Below are 18,116 nucleotides of genomic sequence, written 5' to 3'. Positions count from 1 at the left end.
CAGCTACTACAGCAACTGAGATGACTGCAACACTTAACAAAAATGACTAAAGAGCTGCAGTTAGTTTTGGAATGGGTAGCAAGGAACGAGTTAGTAATAAATATTTCCAAAACTAAAACTATTGTATTTGGGACACATCATTCAGTAAACCCTAAACCTCAGCTACGTCTCGTAATGAATAATGTGGAAATTGAGCAAGTTGAGGTGACTAAACTGCTTGGAATAACCCTGGTTGGTAAACTGTCATGGTCAAAACATATTGATATAACAGTAACTAAGATGGGGAGAAGTCTGTCCATAATAATGCGCTTCTCTGCCTTAACAACACTATCAACCAGGCAGGTCCTACAGGCCCCTGGTATTGTTGCACCTAGACTACTGTTCAGTAGTGTGGTCAGGTGATATGATATGTGGTGGTGTAGGGATGTTATGTGATGTAGTGTTTTATCTTTAGCTCATTCATTACAAACAGTTCACAGTTTTATCTTATGTTTTATATGTAATGTGGGTGCTTTGGTGTGTTTGGACCCCAGGAAGAGTAGCTGCTGCCTTGGCAACAGCTAATGGGGATCCCTAATAAATACAAATGAAACACTGAGCATACAAAACATTAATAACACCTGCTCTTTCCATGACAGACTGACCAGGTGAATCCAGGTGAAAGCTATGATTCCTTATTGATGTTAAATCCACTTCAATCAGTGGAGATGAAGGGGAGGAGACAGGTTAAAGAAGGATTTTTGACACAACTGTGGGAAGCATAAAGCATTGAAGTCAACATGGGCCAGCATCCCTGTGGAACGCTTAAGACACCTTGAAGAGCATGCCCTAATTGAGGCTGTTCTGAGTGCAAATATTGAGTGCAACTCAATATTAGGAAGGTGTTCCTAATGTTTGGTAAAACTCTGTGTCTGGGACAAGCTTCGCTTTATGGGTTGGCTCAGCTAAGTTCCTCCCCCGTCAGCCATGTTTGTGACATTAGTGAAGTGATGTGGTGACTAGTGTTGTTGTGAGCTCGTGAGAACAGCGGCGAAGACTTGGCTTCAGAAGCTGGACAGAATCCAGTATATAGCTTTAAGGATATGTTCTAGTGCATTTAAATAAACATCTATGTGCCTTACTAGTGGAGGCAGGTGAGATGCCTTTGGATATACAGAGTAAAACATTGTCATTAGCTTATTGGGTTAGGTTGAAAAGCTGTGAGGTTGAGTATCCCACTGCTACACTTCTAGATGACTGTTGGGAATATACTAGTAGACAGGCAGTGGTTTTGGTTGGACAGTTGGAAGCTTGCTGATGAGAGTGGTTTGAGGGAGTTGGAGGCTGGCCCTACTGTGATGATAGGGGATGTTCCTCCATGGTTACTCCCAGATCCTGGTGTTGATCTAACCTTGGTAGAGAAAAGGGACAATTGGTCACAAGTCAGTGATAGAGGGAAACTGGTTAACAATTACATTGTCAGAAGTTTTTCACAGATGGATCCATGGACCCAGAATGTGGGCGCACAGGAGCAGGCGTTTATGTTTCTGAATTTGATGTGCAGATATGTAGAAGACTAACAGATGAACTGTCAGTATACTCAGTTGAACTGTTGGTGATAATAGTTGCCTTCCAGTGGGTGGAGGAAGTGCAACCTGTTAGAATTATAGTATGCTCAGATTTGCTGTATGTATTGAATAGTTTATCATCTGGTAAATCGAATAGGAGTGACCTATTGGAGGTATTCATGTTATTATGGAGAATTGAGAGAATTGGTGTAGTAGTGAGATTCTGCTGGGACTCAGCACATTTGCGTGTGGAAGGGAATGAAATTGTAGACCAGTTAGCCAAAAGAGCTTTAAAACGAGATATAATTGATATTAATGTTCCACTGGGTAGAGGTGAGGCCAAACATAAGATGTGTGGCAGAAGAGATGGGACTCTGAGCACAAATATTTACAGTGCATTCGGAAAGTATTCAGACCCCTTCCCTTTTCCCACATTTTGTTACGTTATTGCCTTATTATAAAATGTATTAAATAAAAAAATCTTCATCAATTGACACAATACCCCATAATGACAAAGCGAAAACAGGTTTTTAGAAATGTTTGCTAATTTGTTCAAAATAAAAACCAGATACCTTACACCCTCTAGTGGTGTGGGGGCTGTGCTTTGGCAAAGTGGGTGGGTTTATATCCTGCCTGTTTTACCCTGTCCGGGGGTATCATTGGATGGGGCCACAGTGTCTCCTGACCCCTCCTGTCTCAGCCTCCAGTATTTATGCTGCAGTAGTTTATGTGCCGGGGGGCTAGGGTCAGTCTGTTATATCTGGAGTATTTCTCCTGTCTTATCCAGTGTCCTGTGTGAATTTAAGTATGCTCTCTCTAATTCTTTCTTTCTCTCTCAAGAGGACCTGAGCCCTAGACCATGCCTCAGGACTACCTGGCCTGATGACTCCTTGCTGTCCCCAGTCCACCTGGCCGTGCTGCTGCTCCAGTTTCAACTGTTCTGCCTGCGGCTATGGAACACTGACCTGTTCACCGGATGTGCTACCTGTCCCAGACCTGCTGTTTTCAATTCTCTAGAGACAGCAGGAGCGGTAGCGGTACTCTCAATGATCGGCTATGAAAAGCCAACTGACATTTACTCCTGAGGTGCTGACCTGTTGCACCCTCGACAACTACTGTGATTATTATTATTTAACCATGCTGGTCATTTATGAACATTTGAACATCTTGGCCATGTTCTGTTATAATCTCCACCCGGCACAGCCAGAAGAGGACTGGCCACTCCTCAGTCTGGTTCCTCTCTAGGTTTCTTCCTAGGTTTTGGCCTTTCTAGGGAGTTTTTTTTCCTAGCCGCCGTGCTTCTACACCTGCATTGCTTGCTGTTTGGGGTTTTAGGCTGGGTTTCTGTACAGCACTTTGAGATATCAGCTGATGTAAGAAGGGCTATATAAATACATTTGATTTGATTATTTACATAAGTATTCAGACATTTTGCTATGAGACTTGAAATTGAGCTCAGGTGCATACTGTTTCTTTTGATCATCCTTGAGCTGTTTCTACATCTTGATTTGAGTCCACCTATGGTCAATTCAATTGATTGGCCATGGGCTCCTGAGTGGCACAGCGGTCTAAGTCACTGCATTTCAGTGCTAGAGGCATCACAACAGACACCCTGGTTTGAATCCAGGCTGTATCACAATCGGCGGTGATTAGGAGTCCCATAGGGCGGCGCACAATTGGCCCAGTGTCATCCGGGTTTGGACTGTGTAGGCCGTCATTGTAAATAAGAATTTGACCTTAATTGACTTGCCTAGTTAAATAAAGGTTAAATATTATTATTTTTTTGTTAAATTTTTTTTTTAAAGACACACAGACCTGCCTATATAAGGTCCCACTGTTGACAGTGCAGGTCAGAGCAAAAACCAAGCCATAAGATCGAAGGAATTGTCCGTAGAGCTCCAAGACAGGATTGTGTTGAGGCACAGATCTGGGGAAGTGTATTAAAGAAATTCTGCAGCATTAAAGATCCCCAAGAATACAGTAGCCACCGTAATTCTTAAATGGAAGAAGTTTGGAACCACCAAGACTCTTCCTAGAGCTGGTTGCCCGGCCAAACAGTAATCGGGGGAGAAGGGCCTTGGTCAGAGAGATGACCAAGAACCCGACAGAGCTCCCGAGTTCCTCTGTAGAGATGGGAGAACCTTCCAGAAGGACAATCAATCTCTGCAGCACTCCACCAATCAGGTGTTAATGGTTGAGTGGCCAGACGGAAGCCACTCCTAAGTAAAAGGCACATGAAAGCCCACTTGGAGTTTGCCAAAAGGCACCTAAAGAAACAAGATTCTCTGGTCTGATGAAACCAAGATGGAACTCTTTGGCTTGAATGCCAAGTGTAACATCTGGAGGAAACCAGGCACCATCCCTACGGTGATGCATGGTGGTGGCAGCATCATGCTGTGGCAATGTTTTTCAGTGGCAGGGACTGGGAGACTAGTCTGGATCGAGGGAAAGATGAACAGAGCAAAGTACAGAGAGATCCAATATGAAAACCTGCTCCAGAGCGCTCAGGACCTCAGACTGGGGCGAAGGTTCAACTTCCAACAAGACAATGACCCTAAGCACACAGCCAAGACAACGCAGGAGTGGCTTCGAGACAAGTCTGCTTCAACAAAGTACTGAGTAAAGGGTCTGAATACTTATGTAAATGGAAGGAAGAGTTGGTGTTTGCTCGATTGCGCTTAAGAAATTGTACATTGAACTTGTCATTACATGTGGTTGGCAAGCATGTGAATGATTTGTGTCTGGAGTGTATGGTCGATGGAACGGTGGAGCATGTGTTATATTTTTGTAAGTATGTTGAAGAGAGGGTTGGATTGAAGTGTAGGGTCATTCAGGTTGGACGGGTTGGGAAAGGTTTTTGTGGATGGGGGAAGGGTCTATTAGAAGTTAGTAGTGCTCTTTTTTTATTTTCTCAGAAGGACTGAGTTAGGTAGGAGGATTTAGAAACGTTATAAACCGTGAATGACCACACACTCCAGCACAGTAGGTGGCGGCATGCACCTTTAACGTTGGTTTGCGGACCACCATTATATCATAGAAGAAGAAGAAGAAGAAGAAGAAGAAGAGCTCGCGAGATCTGGATGTATTGTACGAGGCTAGTTGTGAACGGAATGCAACTATGTAACGCCGTGTACAGCAGCTTTCAAGATTCGGTGTATGCACGTGCACTTTACAATCAAATATTGAAGCATGTCGAGGTAGCGATCAGGCACAACGGACGACTTAACGACACATTTGGAAGTGGCAGTTGAGTTGCTTGCTAATCTACATTACTTAGCTATATTGAGAACTGTCAAGCTAGCTAGCTACTTGTCTGTCACGCTTGACACAAGAGACTGGACGAGTGGCTCCGTCGCCAGGTACATCCTATTCTTTTGCACTCAAGTTGTAACCATGTGGCCCTGCATAACAATATTTAGGCCGCTTCTATTGAAATTAAGAAGCAGGTATGCTTTCTCAAAGGACACTCAGCTAACGTTAGTGTCACCAAGCAAACTGATCTTCAGACCCAGTGCATCATGTACAGGGGTGGGGAAGAAATGGACTCGACCAACAGGATACGACACGGGGTTGAAGACCTACAACAGCCTCACCAAACAGAAAGAACCACTGGTATTGGCGCAGGAAGGAATTGCTACTTGGTATGGAAAACATGGGATTTCATATAGCTGCTGCTGCTGACTGGGTATTGACGGAAGTAACTATTTGTACTGTTACTGCAGGTATAGCTGTGGACCCACTGTCTATGACCATGCTCACCTGGGGCATGCATGGTAACCCACTCTCAAAGTATATTTTCAATGATACAAAATTAAATGTCATAAGTTGATTTTTGCTATACTGAAACGGCTGAACTTTAATCTCTCATAGTTCCTATGTCAGATTTGACATCATCCAGAGGATTCTATCCAGGGTCTTTGGCATCAATGTCATTCATGTTATGGTCATCACTGACATCGATGATAAAATCATCAGAAGAGCTTTGGAGGTAGGCTTATTATACCTCCAATGCAGCCCCTATAATTGAGATGCTGTTGTGCTGATGATATTGATGTATTTTTCATACTTTGATTATATTTTTGCTGACATTGCAGAAAAGCATATCTCCAACAATCCTTGCCAGAATGTACGAGGAGGAATTTAAAAATGACATGTTAGCCCTGAAGGTGTGTGAGTATGTAATGTTGCTGGGTGGAAGAAATTTGAGCTTTTGTTAGCTGTGTATTATATAGTACCTACCCTGCATACATTAATTACTGCACATATATTTGATATGTTGGCAAAGATATGCATGTTCATTTATATTTTTCAAGGTTCTTCCTCCTGCTGTGTACTTGAGGGTCACTGAGAATATACCTCAAATTGTGGCTTTCATTGAGGGCATCATCAGGAATGAACATGCCTATGCCACAAAACAAGGTATGTCTATATGTAAAAGTAATTGTTGATACATTCTCGTTGTTACTTTCTCAAGCCAAGATCAGTTTGCAAATAGTTGCAGGATCTGAGTTCCGGGTGTTCATTCTGCTGCAGGGGACGTGTATTTCGATATCGGGTCCATCGGGGACCGTTACGGCAAGCTTATGGGTGCTGGAGATGCAGCTGGTGAGCCTGGTATGTGTTTACATCACTTCATTGTGACATGTTTTTGTCATACTTTTAAAAAATGTATTTCACCTTTATTTAACCAGGTAGGTCAGTTGAGAACAAGCTCGCATTTACAACTGCGACCTGGCCAAGATAAAGCAAAGCAGTTCGACAAAAAACAACAACACAGAGTTACACATGGGATGAACAAAAGTACAGTCAATAACAATAGAAAAATCTATATACAGTGTGCGCAAATGGAGTAAGGAGGTAAGGCAATAAATAGGCCAATAGTAGCGAAGAAATTACAATTTAGCAAATTAACACTGGAGTGATAGATGTGCAGATGATGATGATATGCAAGTAGAAATACTGGTGTGCAAAAAAAGTAAATAAAAACAATATGGGGATGAGATGGGTAGTTGGATGGGCTATTTACAGATGGACTATGTACAGCTGCAGTGATCGGTAAGCTGCTCAGATAGCTGATGCTTAAAGTTAGTGAGGGAGCTATGTCTCCAACTTCAGCGATTTAAAAAAAAATATATATATATATTTTTTTTGTTCTTTAAAAAAAACAAAAACATATTTTTTTGCTATTCGTTCCAGTCATTGGCAGCAGAGAACTGGAAGGAAAGGCAGCCAAAGAGGTGTTGGCTTTGGGGATGACCAGTGAGATATACCTGCTGGAGCGCGTGCTATGCGTGGGTGTTGTTATGGTGACCAGTGAGCTGAGATAAGGCGGTGCTTTACCTAGCAAAGACTTGTAGATGACCTGGAGCCAGTGGGTCTGGCGACGAATATGTAGCGAGAGCTAGCCGACGAGAGCATACAGGTCGCAGTGGTGGGTGGTATATGGGGCTTTGGTTACAAAAAGGATGGCACTGTGATAACTGCATCCAGTTTGCTAAGTAGAGTGTTGGATGCTATTTTGTAAATTACATCGCCGAAGTCGAGGATCGGTAGGATAGTCAGTTTTACTAGGGTATGTTTGGCAGCGTCAGTGAAGGAGGCTTTGTTGCAAAATAGGAAGCCGATTCTAGATTTAATTTTGGATTAGAGATGCTTAATATGAGTCTGGAAGGAGAGTTTAGAGTCTAGCCAGACACCTAGGTATTTGTAGTGGTCCACATATTCTAAATCAGAACCGTCCAGAGTAGTGATGCTATTCGGGCGGGAGGGTGCGAGCAGCGATCGGTTGAAGAGCATGCATGTAGTTTTACTAGCGTTTAAGAGCAGTTGGAGGCCATGGAAGGAGTGTTGTATGGCATTGAAGCTCGGAGGTTTGTAAACACAGTGTCCAAAGAAAAGCCAGATGTACACAGAATGGTGTCGTCTGCGTAGAGGTGGATCAAGGAATCACCCTCAGCAAGAGCGACATCATTGATATATACAGAAAAAAGGGTCGGCCCGAGAATTGAACTACGTGGTACCCCCATAGAGACTGCCAGAGGTCCGGACAACAGGCCCTCCGATTTGACACACTGAACTCTATCTGAGAAGTAGTTGGTGAACTAGGCGAGGCAGTCATTCTAGAAACCAAGGCTGTTGAGTCTGCCGATAAGAATACGGTGATTGACAGCCTTGGCCAGGTCGATGAAGGTGGCTGCACAGTACTGTCTTTTATTGATGGCGGTTATGATATCATTTAGTACCTTGAGCGTGGCTGAGGTGCACCTGTGACCAGCTCGGAAACCGGATTGCACAGCGGGAAAGGTACGGTGGGATTTGAAATGGTCAGTGATCTGTTTGTTCACTTGGCTTTTCAAAGACTTTGGAAAGGCAGGGCAGGATGGATATAGGTCTGTAACAGTTTGGGTCTAGAATGTCACCCCCTTTGAAGAGGGGGATGACCGCGGCAGCTTTCCAATCTTTAGGAATCTCGGACGATACGTAAGAGAGGTTGAACAGATCAGTAATAGGGGTTGCAACAATGGTGGTGGATAATTTTAGAAAGAGAGGGTCCAGATTGTCTAGCCCAGTTTATATGTACGGGTCCAGGTTTTGCAGCTCTTTCAGAACATCTGCTATCTGGATTTGGGTGAAGGAAAAGCTGGGGAGGCTTGGGCAAGTAGCTGCGGGGGGTGCAGAGCTGTTGGCTGGGGTTGGGGTAGCCAGAAGGAAAGCATGGCCAGCCGTAGAGAAATGCTTATTGAAATTCTCAATTATCATGGATTTATCGGTGGTGACAGTGTTTCCTAGCCTCAGTGCAGTGGGCAGCTGGGAGGAGGTGCTCTTATTCTCCGTGGACTTTCCAATGTCCCAGAACTTTTTGGAGTTAGAGCTGCAGGATGCAAATTTCTGTTTGAAAAGGCTAGCCTTTGCATTCCTAACTGACTGTGTGTATTGGTTCCTGACTTCCCTGAAAAGTTGTATATCGCGGGGACTATTCGATGCTAGTGCAGTACACCACTGGATGTTTTTGTGCTGGTCGAGGGCAGTCAGGTCTGGAGTGAACCAAGGGCTATATCTGTTATTAGTTCTACATTTTTTTGAAAGGGGCATGCTTATCTTAAATAATGGTGAGGAAATTAATTTTAAAGAACAACCAGGCATCCTCTACTGACGGGATGAGGTCAATATCCTTCCAGGATACCCGGGCCAGGTCGATTAGAAAGGCCTGTTCGCAGAAGGGAGCATTTGACAGTGATGAGGGGTGGTCGTTTGACCGCGGATGCAGGCAATGAGGCAGTGATCGAAAACAGCTGAGGTGTATTTGGAGGGCAAGTTTGTCAGGATAATATCTATAAGGGTGCCCATGTTTTTGTATTTAAGGTTGTACCTGGTGGGTTCCTTGATCATTTGTGTAAGATTGAGGGCATCTAGCTTAGATTGTACTTCCTTTGTGTTTGGAAGACTACAGTATGCTATTTCAAAACCATAGGCAACCTTAAGCTTTAACATATTGTTTCCAAGGGGACACAGAGAAACGGGACAGCAGAGATTTTGCCCTGTGGAAGGCTTCCAAGCCGCAGGAGCCCTCCTGGGAGTCTCCCTGGGGCAAGGGAAGACCCGGCTGGCACATCGAATGCTCCACCATTGCCAGGTGCCAACCTCATTTTACTAACCCTTGGTTATTGAAGAATAACCCTATATTCATCATTTAGGACTAACATAGTACCAGATATGTTTGTGCTGTCTTGCCAATGAAAATGACCACTGGAGTTGGCAAGACAGCACAAACAGATCTGGAACCAGGCTATTTTAGGTCATCATGTCTTTGCTTTTGTTTTCAACTCATTCTCTGTCACAGCAATAAATATTTGCCTACCTACCATGGCTTGTGTTAATCTGATAAAAAATGCATTTTATTATCACCATGTAATTTATGTTGGGAGTTCACTGTATGGAGTTAAATAATCCCCCTGGTGTCTGTCACTTTGGGCCAAAAGTATATGGGAATGCATATAGATCAGTTTCTGAAAGTTTACTTTCACCTCTCTGGTCTCCAGTTCTGTGTTTGGAAGTCAGCTGGACATTCACTCTGGGGGCGTCGATCTAGCCTTCCCTCACCATGAGAATGAGATCGCCCAGTGTGAGGCCTACCACCAGTGTGGCCAGTGGGGGAACTACTTCCTGCACTCAGGTAGGACTCCACAGTCCTGTGACACGTAGGTCGTATTCAGTAGGGCACACCGTAGCAAAACTGAAATTATTTTTTCTTATTGCACATGTCCAAGGGAGTCTCTTTATGTATCAGTCGGTTTTATTTAGATTGAAAGATAATAAACATGACTGTGATGTCCACTTACGTGGATTATGCTTTACTTAAGTCCTCCATGGGTAATGATGGAGAATGGCAAAAGGAGATGATTCATATCTGCATTTCTACTTTTACTTTATTTTCTTATGCAGGACATTTACATCTTAAAGGAAGTGCTGAGAAAATGTCAAAGTCCTTGAATAATTATATAACGATAAAGGTAAAGTGTTGATCTACAGTACATTACTACTTTTAAATAAATAAACATCATTAAATGGTTTCAGGCTTGCACTTTAGAAAATGTCATTTGTTTTATAACAAGTCTAAATTCTTCCTAATTGAGGTAATATGTACTTCATGTGTATTCATCTCTCTCACTTGCAGGATTTCCTAGAATCTTACTCCACCAATGAATTCCGAATGTTCTGCCTTCTGACCAAATACAGATCAGGTGTGAACCCTTTTTGGTTGTTTTTATGATGGTAAACTGGTTTTCATTTTACTCAAGTGATGTTGAGCTCTGGGGTCATCTTTTTTGTTGTTCACAGCAATCGACTACAGTGACGCCAGCTTGAACGAAGCTCGGAGCTCCCTGGCAACCATTACTGCCTTCACCCATGATGCCCAGGCCTACATGAGGGGCCAGCTGCAGTGCCAGGCTGTGCAGGAGGGGGCATTATGGGAAAGGTAGGGCCTACATCTCCTTTCTGCTATTATACTTTATATGCAGTGTAGTACAGCATTGAATACACACACACAAATTAATTCTAGTGCAGGAACATCGTATCAGGAGAGTCACATGCATTCTCAGTTCATTGAGACATTACTGCCATTTTCGTTTCTGATGACGGCTTTGTCAGGATGGTACATTCACGGGCATATTTTACACAAGGTGGGTCACTTATTTATGTTTAATTGTCGTAGGTCAGGTTGAACAGTTAATTTTTCCTACCATATCCAATGTCCTTCAGAAGGTAAGCAGATTAACCTTGACCAATTCCTTGGCGTCTGTGTTTTCAAGGTTAGCTGAAACCAAAGCAAACGTTGTCAGAGCACTGGCAGATGACTTTGATACGCCAAGGGTTGTTAATGCCATCATGAGCCTTGTTTCCCATGGGAACCGCCATCTTCAGCCCATCGCTAAGGTAACCTGTCAAGATGAGAACCATGACAAATGTAGCGTACCACTCTGAGGAACAGTTTCAGGCAAAGAAAGTCAACGTCTCAGCATGTCGACACACAACTAACCTGAATAAGATGTAACATAATCACAAGTCATACCTTCACACATTGCATTGAATTTTTACAAAGATGACACAATTTCTCATGTAGATTTTCCTGTGTTTCATAAGGGGATTGCTTGTACTGTATGGTGAATGGTTCACTGTTACTTGTTGTGCCTTGTCTGAGTAGCCTGACAGATCACCAAGGAGCCCAGCTGTGTTTGGGGCCTTCCTCACCTACATCAGGGAAGTCTTTGAGGTCCTGGGGGTCGACCTGCTGGACAGAAAGGTCAGAGATTAAAGTTCATAGTAACACAAAGCTCACTGACATTATGACAGCACAATAGGAGTGTATCTCCTCAAATACTCAGCGCACCACTAAGGTCGGGGTTCAATCCGATCGGGCTTTGCACCTTTTAAAGCAATGTTCGCGGAGACTGTATTCACAGTAAATGCAGCATATGTCGGCTCAATCGGAAATAGACTTTAAATATCAATAAGCACTATTATACGGATCTACCACTGATTGGATTGAATCCTGGCCTTATTCCAGTGCAACATGATTGTGTGACTGCACCATTTTAATGGTAAATGTCCATAAACGATTGCCACCATCTCTTTGATATAAATGCCAGCAGTATTGGTAGTATGTTGTCTTTTTGATGCAAGTTACTTTTTTCTGTGGTTAAAATGGCACCTATTATGGGCCTAAAATCAGGTTCATTATAACCATTTTACATTACAATTGACATTTTAGTAATTTAGCAGACACTTTTATCCAGGGCATACATTTTTGTACTGGTCCGCCGTGGGAATTGAATCCACAAACCTGAGCCACACAGGACCATAAGGGACCATAACCCTAACTGCTTTACTTGTTCCATATCTCACCTATCTTCATCTTCAGGAGCCTCATTCTGTTGATTCTTCGGGGACCCTAGAGAACGTGGTGGAGCAGTTGGCTCGTTTCCGTAGCGATGTGCGGGCCTTCGCTTTGTCCGTGGAAGACATGCCTGGAGAGCCCGCCCATGCCAGTCCAAGACCACACTCAGAAAAGTTACCCCTCCTCAAGGCCTGCGACACCCTGCGGAAAGACCTTGCATCTATAGGAGTGCACATAAGGGTTAGTGTGTGTGTAGGTCAGTGGAGGCTCCCCAAAGGAGGAAGGGTTAGATGATCCTACTCAGTGAGTTTCATTAAAAATAGTGAAACCTTAAGAAAGTGATCCTTTTTAGATAAATCTATACTAAATATATTCACACCAAATAACTGATTAAAACACTGTTTTGAAATGAAGGTCTTCAGTAGCCTCAACAGCACTCTCTCAGGTAGAACCATGGTGTAGCCAGAGAACAGCTAGTTTCCGTCCTCTGTGTTTGACTTCAATACAAAACCTAGGAGGCTCATAGACTTGCACAATAATTATAGCAACTTCCAGAGGACGTCCTCCAACATATCAGAGCTCTTGCAACATGAACTGACATGTTATCCTACCAATCAAAAGTGTGGACATTTACAAGCTAAAATGAATGAGAGAAACTGCAAATTACTTGTGCAAATTTTTTGGGCATTTTGGTAATAGACGCCCATTGGACTTTTAGCAGTTTTAGCGCCCCCTTGTATGCTAAGCCGGTAATAGCATAAATCACAGAATGGCAGAATAACAGTAAAAATCTGGATAACGCCCAAGCTCGTTGTAGCAGGTTTACTAACGCGTTACTTCTAGTAGCTATGTTGACTGTGACATTAGCTAATATGGTGATAATTGTAGGCTGTGTGTAGCGGTTAGCGGGTATGTTATGAAAGTTTGTCTTGGAGAGGTTTTTTCACTGGGTCACAGACAGCTGTTGTGCACCAAGGTCCACAAGTGAAGAGAAAAGGTGAGATGCGAGAAGGAATTGTACATCGAGCAAGGTGATGATGCTGTTTGTATGTGGCTGCTATGAAAGTGAACTGTTTGTGCGGGTGATCAGGGATGTATTCCTTCTGCCAATTCTGTTGCAAAACGTTTCTTAAACGTAAGTAAATGGGATGGACTGACCTGCAATAGAAACTCTTGTTTTGGTTGTAAAACTAAACAAATGTTTGGACTAATGATTACACCCTAGATCCGCTAGATGCAGGCAAGAGTGTGCAAGGCGGTATTGAATGTGTCACTGCCACCTTTCTCTCAACCTCCTGTGCACCTATGTTAATACGTTATAAACTTAGGTTAGGTTGTAGCAACCTCATGATGGGTATAGGGCAAATTCAAGTATCACGTAGTAGCCTAAACCTATCGATGTTACATTGAGCTGGGTGAATGGAATATGAATGACATGAGTAAAGAAAGTTTTGGAAGCACTGGATTATTTCTCATTTAGCATTTAATTGTCAGATTTCATTTAGGCAAGTAATATTTGAATGAAGAAAAAAATCACATTTAACACTTGACATATTTTTCCTCAAAAGTAAAACCATAGTCCAAGAAGTTGAACACTTAGAAACTTTATGCCATCTAGTGTCTAAAAATACATCCTGCATAGCTATGTACTGATATTGCAAAATTTACCATACTGTTATAACTTGCTTGAAAGACTTGAGTGTTTGTAGTATGAGGAAGTTTAAACTGGGTGACATTCCTTCATTATGACTCAAGTTGTTCTTTTTTTCTGGATTCAGGACAGAGGCCCCAACTCCACGTGGGAGATTTCGCAGAGGAGGCCAGCTGGCCAGGACAAGAAATAATAGAACAGAATTACAAACAGAATGTGCTTAGATTGAGTTTTGTATGTCCTGGTTTGGATGAAGATTGTGGTAGTCCTCAAAGACTGGGAGACATGGAATTGTGGGTTGAAGCTGCTATGATGTTGACGGTTTACTCAAGACTTAAGAAGGATTGGTATAATGGAATTTGTCATAGGGCAGGTTGGACTATTATCACTGGCATTGGATATGATACTATCACATAGTTATAAATGGGATTGTCATAAAAGTATACTTAGGTCTGCAAAAAAGTGTTGATGTAAAATATTTTTCACCTTAAGCTACTTTATTCAAAGTAAAATGTATTTCAGGGGAATGACTATCAAATATGTAAGTCTTCTGAAATCATAATTGTCAAATTATTCCTGTGCAAAATGCCATTTAAATTATTACACACTAAAAAAAAATATAAATGCAACATGTAAAGTCTTGGTCCCATGTTTCCTGAGCTGAAATAGAAAATCAAAGACATTTTCCATATGCCCAAAAAGCTTATTTTCTCAAATGTTGTGCACAAATTTATTTACATCCCTCTTAGTGAGCATTTCACCTTTGCCAAGATAATGCATCCACCAGACAGGTGTGACATATCAAGAAGTTGATTAAACAGCATGGTCATTACACAGGTGCACCTTGTGCTGGGGACAAAAGGCCACTTTAAAAGGTGCAGTTTTGTAACTCAAAACAATGCCACAGATGTCTCAAGTTTTGAGGGAGTGTGTCATTGCCATGCTGACTCCAGGAATATCCACTAGAGCTGTTGCCAGATAATTTAATGTTCAATTCTCTACCATAAGGTGCCTCCAATGTTGTCCAGTGGATTTTGCCTGCTATTTTTGTTCAGTGTTTGTCTTTCTTTTTTTTCAGTGTCTGTCTTTCTGTTGTTACATTATGCTAATTGCTACTGATTTCATCAACACACACATTAGAGGGGGTGGAAATATAGAAGTAAAAAGATCCCAACCTTTGTGACTAAATCTTAATTTCTAGGTTTATTAATTGTTATCAAATAAAGGTCACAAGACAAATATAGCACATCAAGTACAATAGCTACACCCATGCAAATATAAAGGGAAAACTCTCTTTGGGTTGGTGGAGTACATTTACATTTTCCAATCAAATCTCAGTTATTTGATTGATGTTCCTGCATGCTCGTTGGCCAGATACTACTTTAAAACGTCCAGCAGTCGTTCACACATGTTTCCCCTGTCGTTATTTTCTGAGTGAACTCTGATCATTGAGCAAGCTGTGTCACAATTTCATTGATATATCCGTTCATGTAGAAACGAGTCATGTGCCTTTTATTCTGCGGTGGATGCTAAGTGGGCAGAAGTTGACTCACGGTTGGTTTGGTAAATCCTATGCATTCTTTCGCTTTAGACATACATATGTTCTATGCATGTCAAAACCGAAGGCCACCTGACAGACCGGAACAGTAGGGAAGCTTAATTGCTTTGACAGTTTTATCAAATACGTTTCTAATGAAAGTCAATTGCACTTTTGAGATAGTGTCGCCTGTTCGGGTGTCTAGACGGAGAATGAAAAGAACCATGCCTGAAATGAAAAGGGCGAGGAGGCCCGACGTGAAACTGGTTATATTGGGGGACATGAACGTTGGAAAGACCTCTCTGTTACACAGGTACATGGATAAAAAGTTCAATGATACCATTAGTACCGTCGGCGGTGCGTTCTACTTAAAGCAGTGGGGACCCTACAACATATCGCTTTGGGACACCGCAGGTAGGTATTTTTTTATGATAATTTTATTTTATTTCCAGTACTAGTATAGCACATGGGGAAAGTGCAGTGTCAATTTCTACATTTATTTAGCATTTTTAAGTGCACAGACAAGACTAATTGCAACTAATTAGGCTATACCCATCAAGCGTAATTTGTTGAGACGCAAGCATCAACATGTATTTTCCAAATTCACAGTAGGGTTTCAAGATTATTATTTTTTTAATTTGTATTTTATGTCTAATTTTGGGGGGATTTGTTTACAGTGAGGAAAGAATGGGTGGAGGTAGTGCTTGCCACGGTAGTTAGGCCTACTTTGCATACAGAGCTCAACTGAAGATTACCTCTTTTCTTGAGTGACTGGATTTTTCAATTCAATACAGCAACCATTAACTTTCGTGCGTGGAATACCCACAACATAATACAAATGGGGATATATGGTAAAAGTTTCTGTCTACCCGTGTATTGTGGAGCGACCGTGCATTCATAAACGCATATAAGGGGGATACCTAGTCAGTTGTACAACTGAATGCCTAAAACTGAAATGTGTCTAATGCATTTAACCCAACCCCTCTGAATTAGAGGTGCGGCGGGTTGCCTTAATCGACATCCATGTCTTCGGTGCCCGGGGAACAGTGGGTTAACTGCCTTGCGCAGGGGCAGAACAACAGATTTTTACCTCATATTGATTCCAGCAAGGGAGATGGGTTTCTTGGAGCAGTTGTTAGCGTGCAGGTCTTTTACCTAGAAGGTTGAGGTTTTGCAGACCACCTTGGACAAGCTCACTCTCCCTTCTTGATTCATTACACTATGTAACCATCTAAACATGCTTCATGTTTCACTACTAGGTCGGGAGCAGTTCCACGGGCTCGGCTCCATGTACTGCCGCGGCGCGTCTGCTGTCATCCTTACCTACGACGTGACCAACTGGCAGAGCCTGGCCGAGCTGGAGGAGCGCTTCCTGTCTCTCACCGACACAGCCAATCACGACTGCATCTACTCTGTGGTGGGCAACAAGGCTGACCTCACAGACCCCTCCAATGCGGAAGAAGACTATGAGGGGGGTTGCCCCGTCCACACACAGCACTATGCCTGCCACCTCATCCCTCCAACCTCCACCACTACGGTCTCCCCCGTGGCCACCCGAGAGGTTCAAAAGGAGGACGCCGTGGCGCTCTACCAGCGTATCCTCCGGTACAAGGCGCTGGATGAGCGTTTGAGCCCGCCTGCAGAGAGGATGTGCTTTGAAACGAGCGCCAAGACGGGTGCCAATGTGGACGAGTTGTTCGAGACGCTGTTCGAAATGGTGCTGCCATCCATCCTGAGGATGAGGTCGGAGAGCGAGGCCTCACCTACCATAGACCTGGAGGACTATGGGCCGGTGTCCAGCAAGCAAACCAAGGTGGGCTGCTGCTGAATGGAGTAGGGTGAAGTAGCCCCAAGATGCTGATCTTGGGTCTATTTTGCATTTTCCCCACAAATGGGTAAGGTTAGGATTGTGGGAGGGGAAGTTGATCCTAGATCTGTACCTTGGGGAACGTTTACACCAGAGCCTGCTGAAGACAAGGAAGAAGTCTTGGGGAGAATCTCAATTGTATGCGCCTTGCCTCTTCTCTCCTAGTATTCTTCTCATAACCCATTGGATGAGAAATCCAGAGGTCCCTTCCCTCTGACCATCTCAAAACCTATTGGAGGAGCTGGAGAGAGGATGCAAGGAGTATGCAATTGAGAATCTTCCCTGGAGTTAGGGGTAGGTTTTCACAGACGTACACATGTGTACACCCACGTTGTTTCTACTTTAATACAGAGGGATTACTCATCAAGTGAGCTCAACTGTTCAGCAGGGCCAGATTACCGAACAGGCACTGGGCATGTGCCCTGGGCCCCTAACCCATGTTTTTGTTGCATATGATACCAAAATGTGTAGAATTGTAGGAAATTAGGTTTAAAACTGCAAAATTATCTTAACCTCATGGCAAAATGTAAACAAAATGAGATGCGCTATAAAATACCAACAAAACAAAAAATCTGCACAATGGCAAAAGTGTAGAATTGTAGGAAATTGGCTTTAAAACTGTATTTGTCAAAATTTGCTCTTAGCCTCATGACAAAATGTGTAGAATAGCATTAGAAAACTTCTCATTTTTCTCTGCACCATGGCAAAATGTGCCAATTCTGTAAGTAAGTCCAGTAGTCTGGCACTGCTGTTCATATTTCATATTTTATGGTTTCACATTAAAAAGGAAATGACACTTTCAATGTTTTTTTGTCAATTCTGATCTTGGGGAATTTTTGGACTGAGCTGCACAAAAATGTCACTTGTCTGAGCTGTTTGTCCTTGATAGAAAATGCAGTTTCACTTGATTTTTGTGGCATTTGCCATTTTCAGACACCTTTTTATTTCTTTCTTTGTTTACCATCTGCCTAAATTAAAGCCATTCTACCTCCAATAATAGTTATTGAATTTCAGCTTTCTGTGAATAACATGGTTTTTAATTTTGAAGGCACCATATTGTTATTCAAAATATGGTGTAAAATGCTACCACAAGGGTGTAGTGTAGGGACTGTTTTTAG

The 18,116-nt window shown here is 42.7% G+C and overlaps 2 protein-coding genes across 2 annotated transcripts; both read left to right on the top strand.

The window, feature by feature from the left end:
- Positions 1-4,619: 4,619 nt before the first annotated feature.
- cars2 (cysteinyl-tRNA synthetase 2, mitochondrial) lies at positions 4,620-14,227 on the top strand. Its single transcript, XM_029740695.1, has 15 exons — positions 4,620-5,188; positions 5,270-5,320; positions 5,418-5,535; positions 5,642-5,713; positions 5,861-5,966; positions 6,081-6,161; positions 9,051-9,180; positions 9,587-9,720; positions 9,990-10,057; positions 10,222-10,288; positions 10,386-10,524; positions 10,859-10,982; positions 11,251-11,349; positions 11,968-12,183; positions 13,722-14,227. The coding sequence occupies exons 1-15, from the start codon at positions 4,941-4,943 to the stop codon at positions 13,785-13,787; spliced, it is 1,719 nt and encodes a 572-aa protein (XP_029596555.1). The 5' UTR covers positions 4,620-4,940; the 3' UTR covers positions 13,788-14,227.
- A 1,010-nt stretch (positions 14,228-15,237) lies between these two features.
- Positions 15,238-17,801, top strand: LOC115179300 (ras-related protein Rab-20). The gene is made up of 2 exons (XM_029740696.1): positions 15,238-15,545; positions 16,391-17,801. The coding sequence occupies exons 1-2, from the start codon at positions 15,287-15,289 to the stop codon at positions 16,957-16,959; spliced, it is 828 nt and encodes a 275-aa protein (XP_029596556.1). The 5' UTR covers positions 15,238-15,286; the 3' UTR covers positions 16,960-17,801.
- Positions 17,802-18,116: the final 315 nt, after the last annotated feature.

Source organism: Salmo trutta, chromosome 39 (assembly GCF_901001165.1).
Source record: "Salmo trutta chromosome 39, fSalTru1.1, whole genome shotgun sequence".
Classification (NCBI taxonomy): Eukaryota; Metazoa; Chordata; class Actinopteri; order Salmoniformes; family Salmonidae; genus Salmo; species Salmo trutta.
This window is presented reverse-complemented; position numbering and strand designations above follow the sequence as displayed.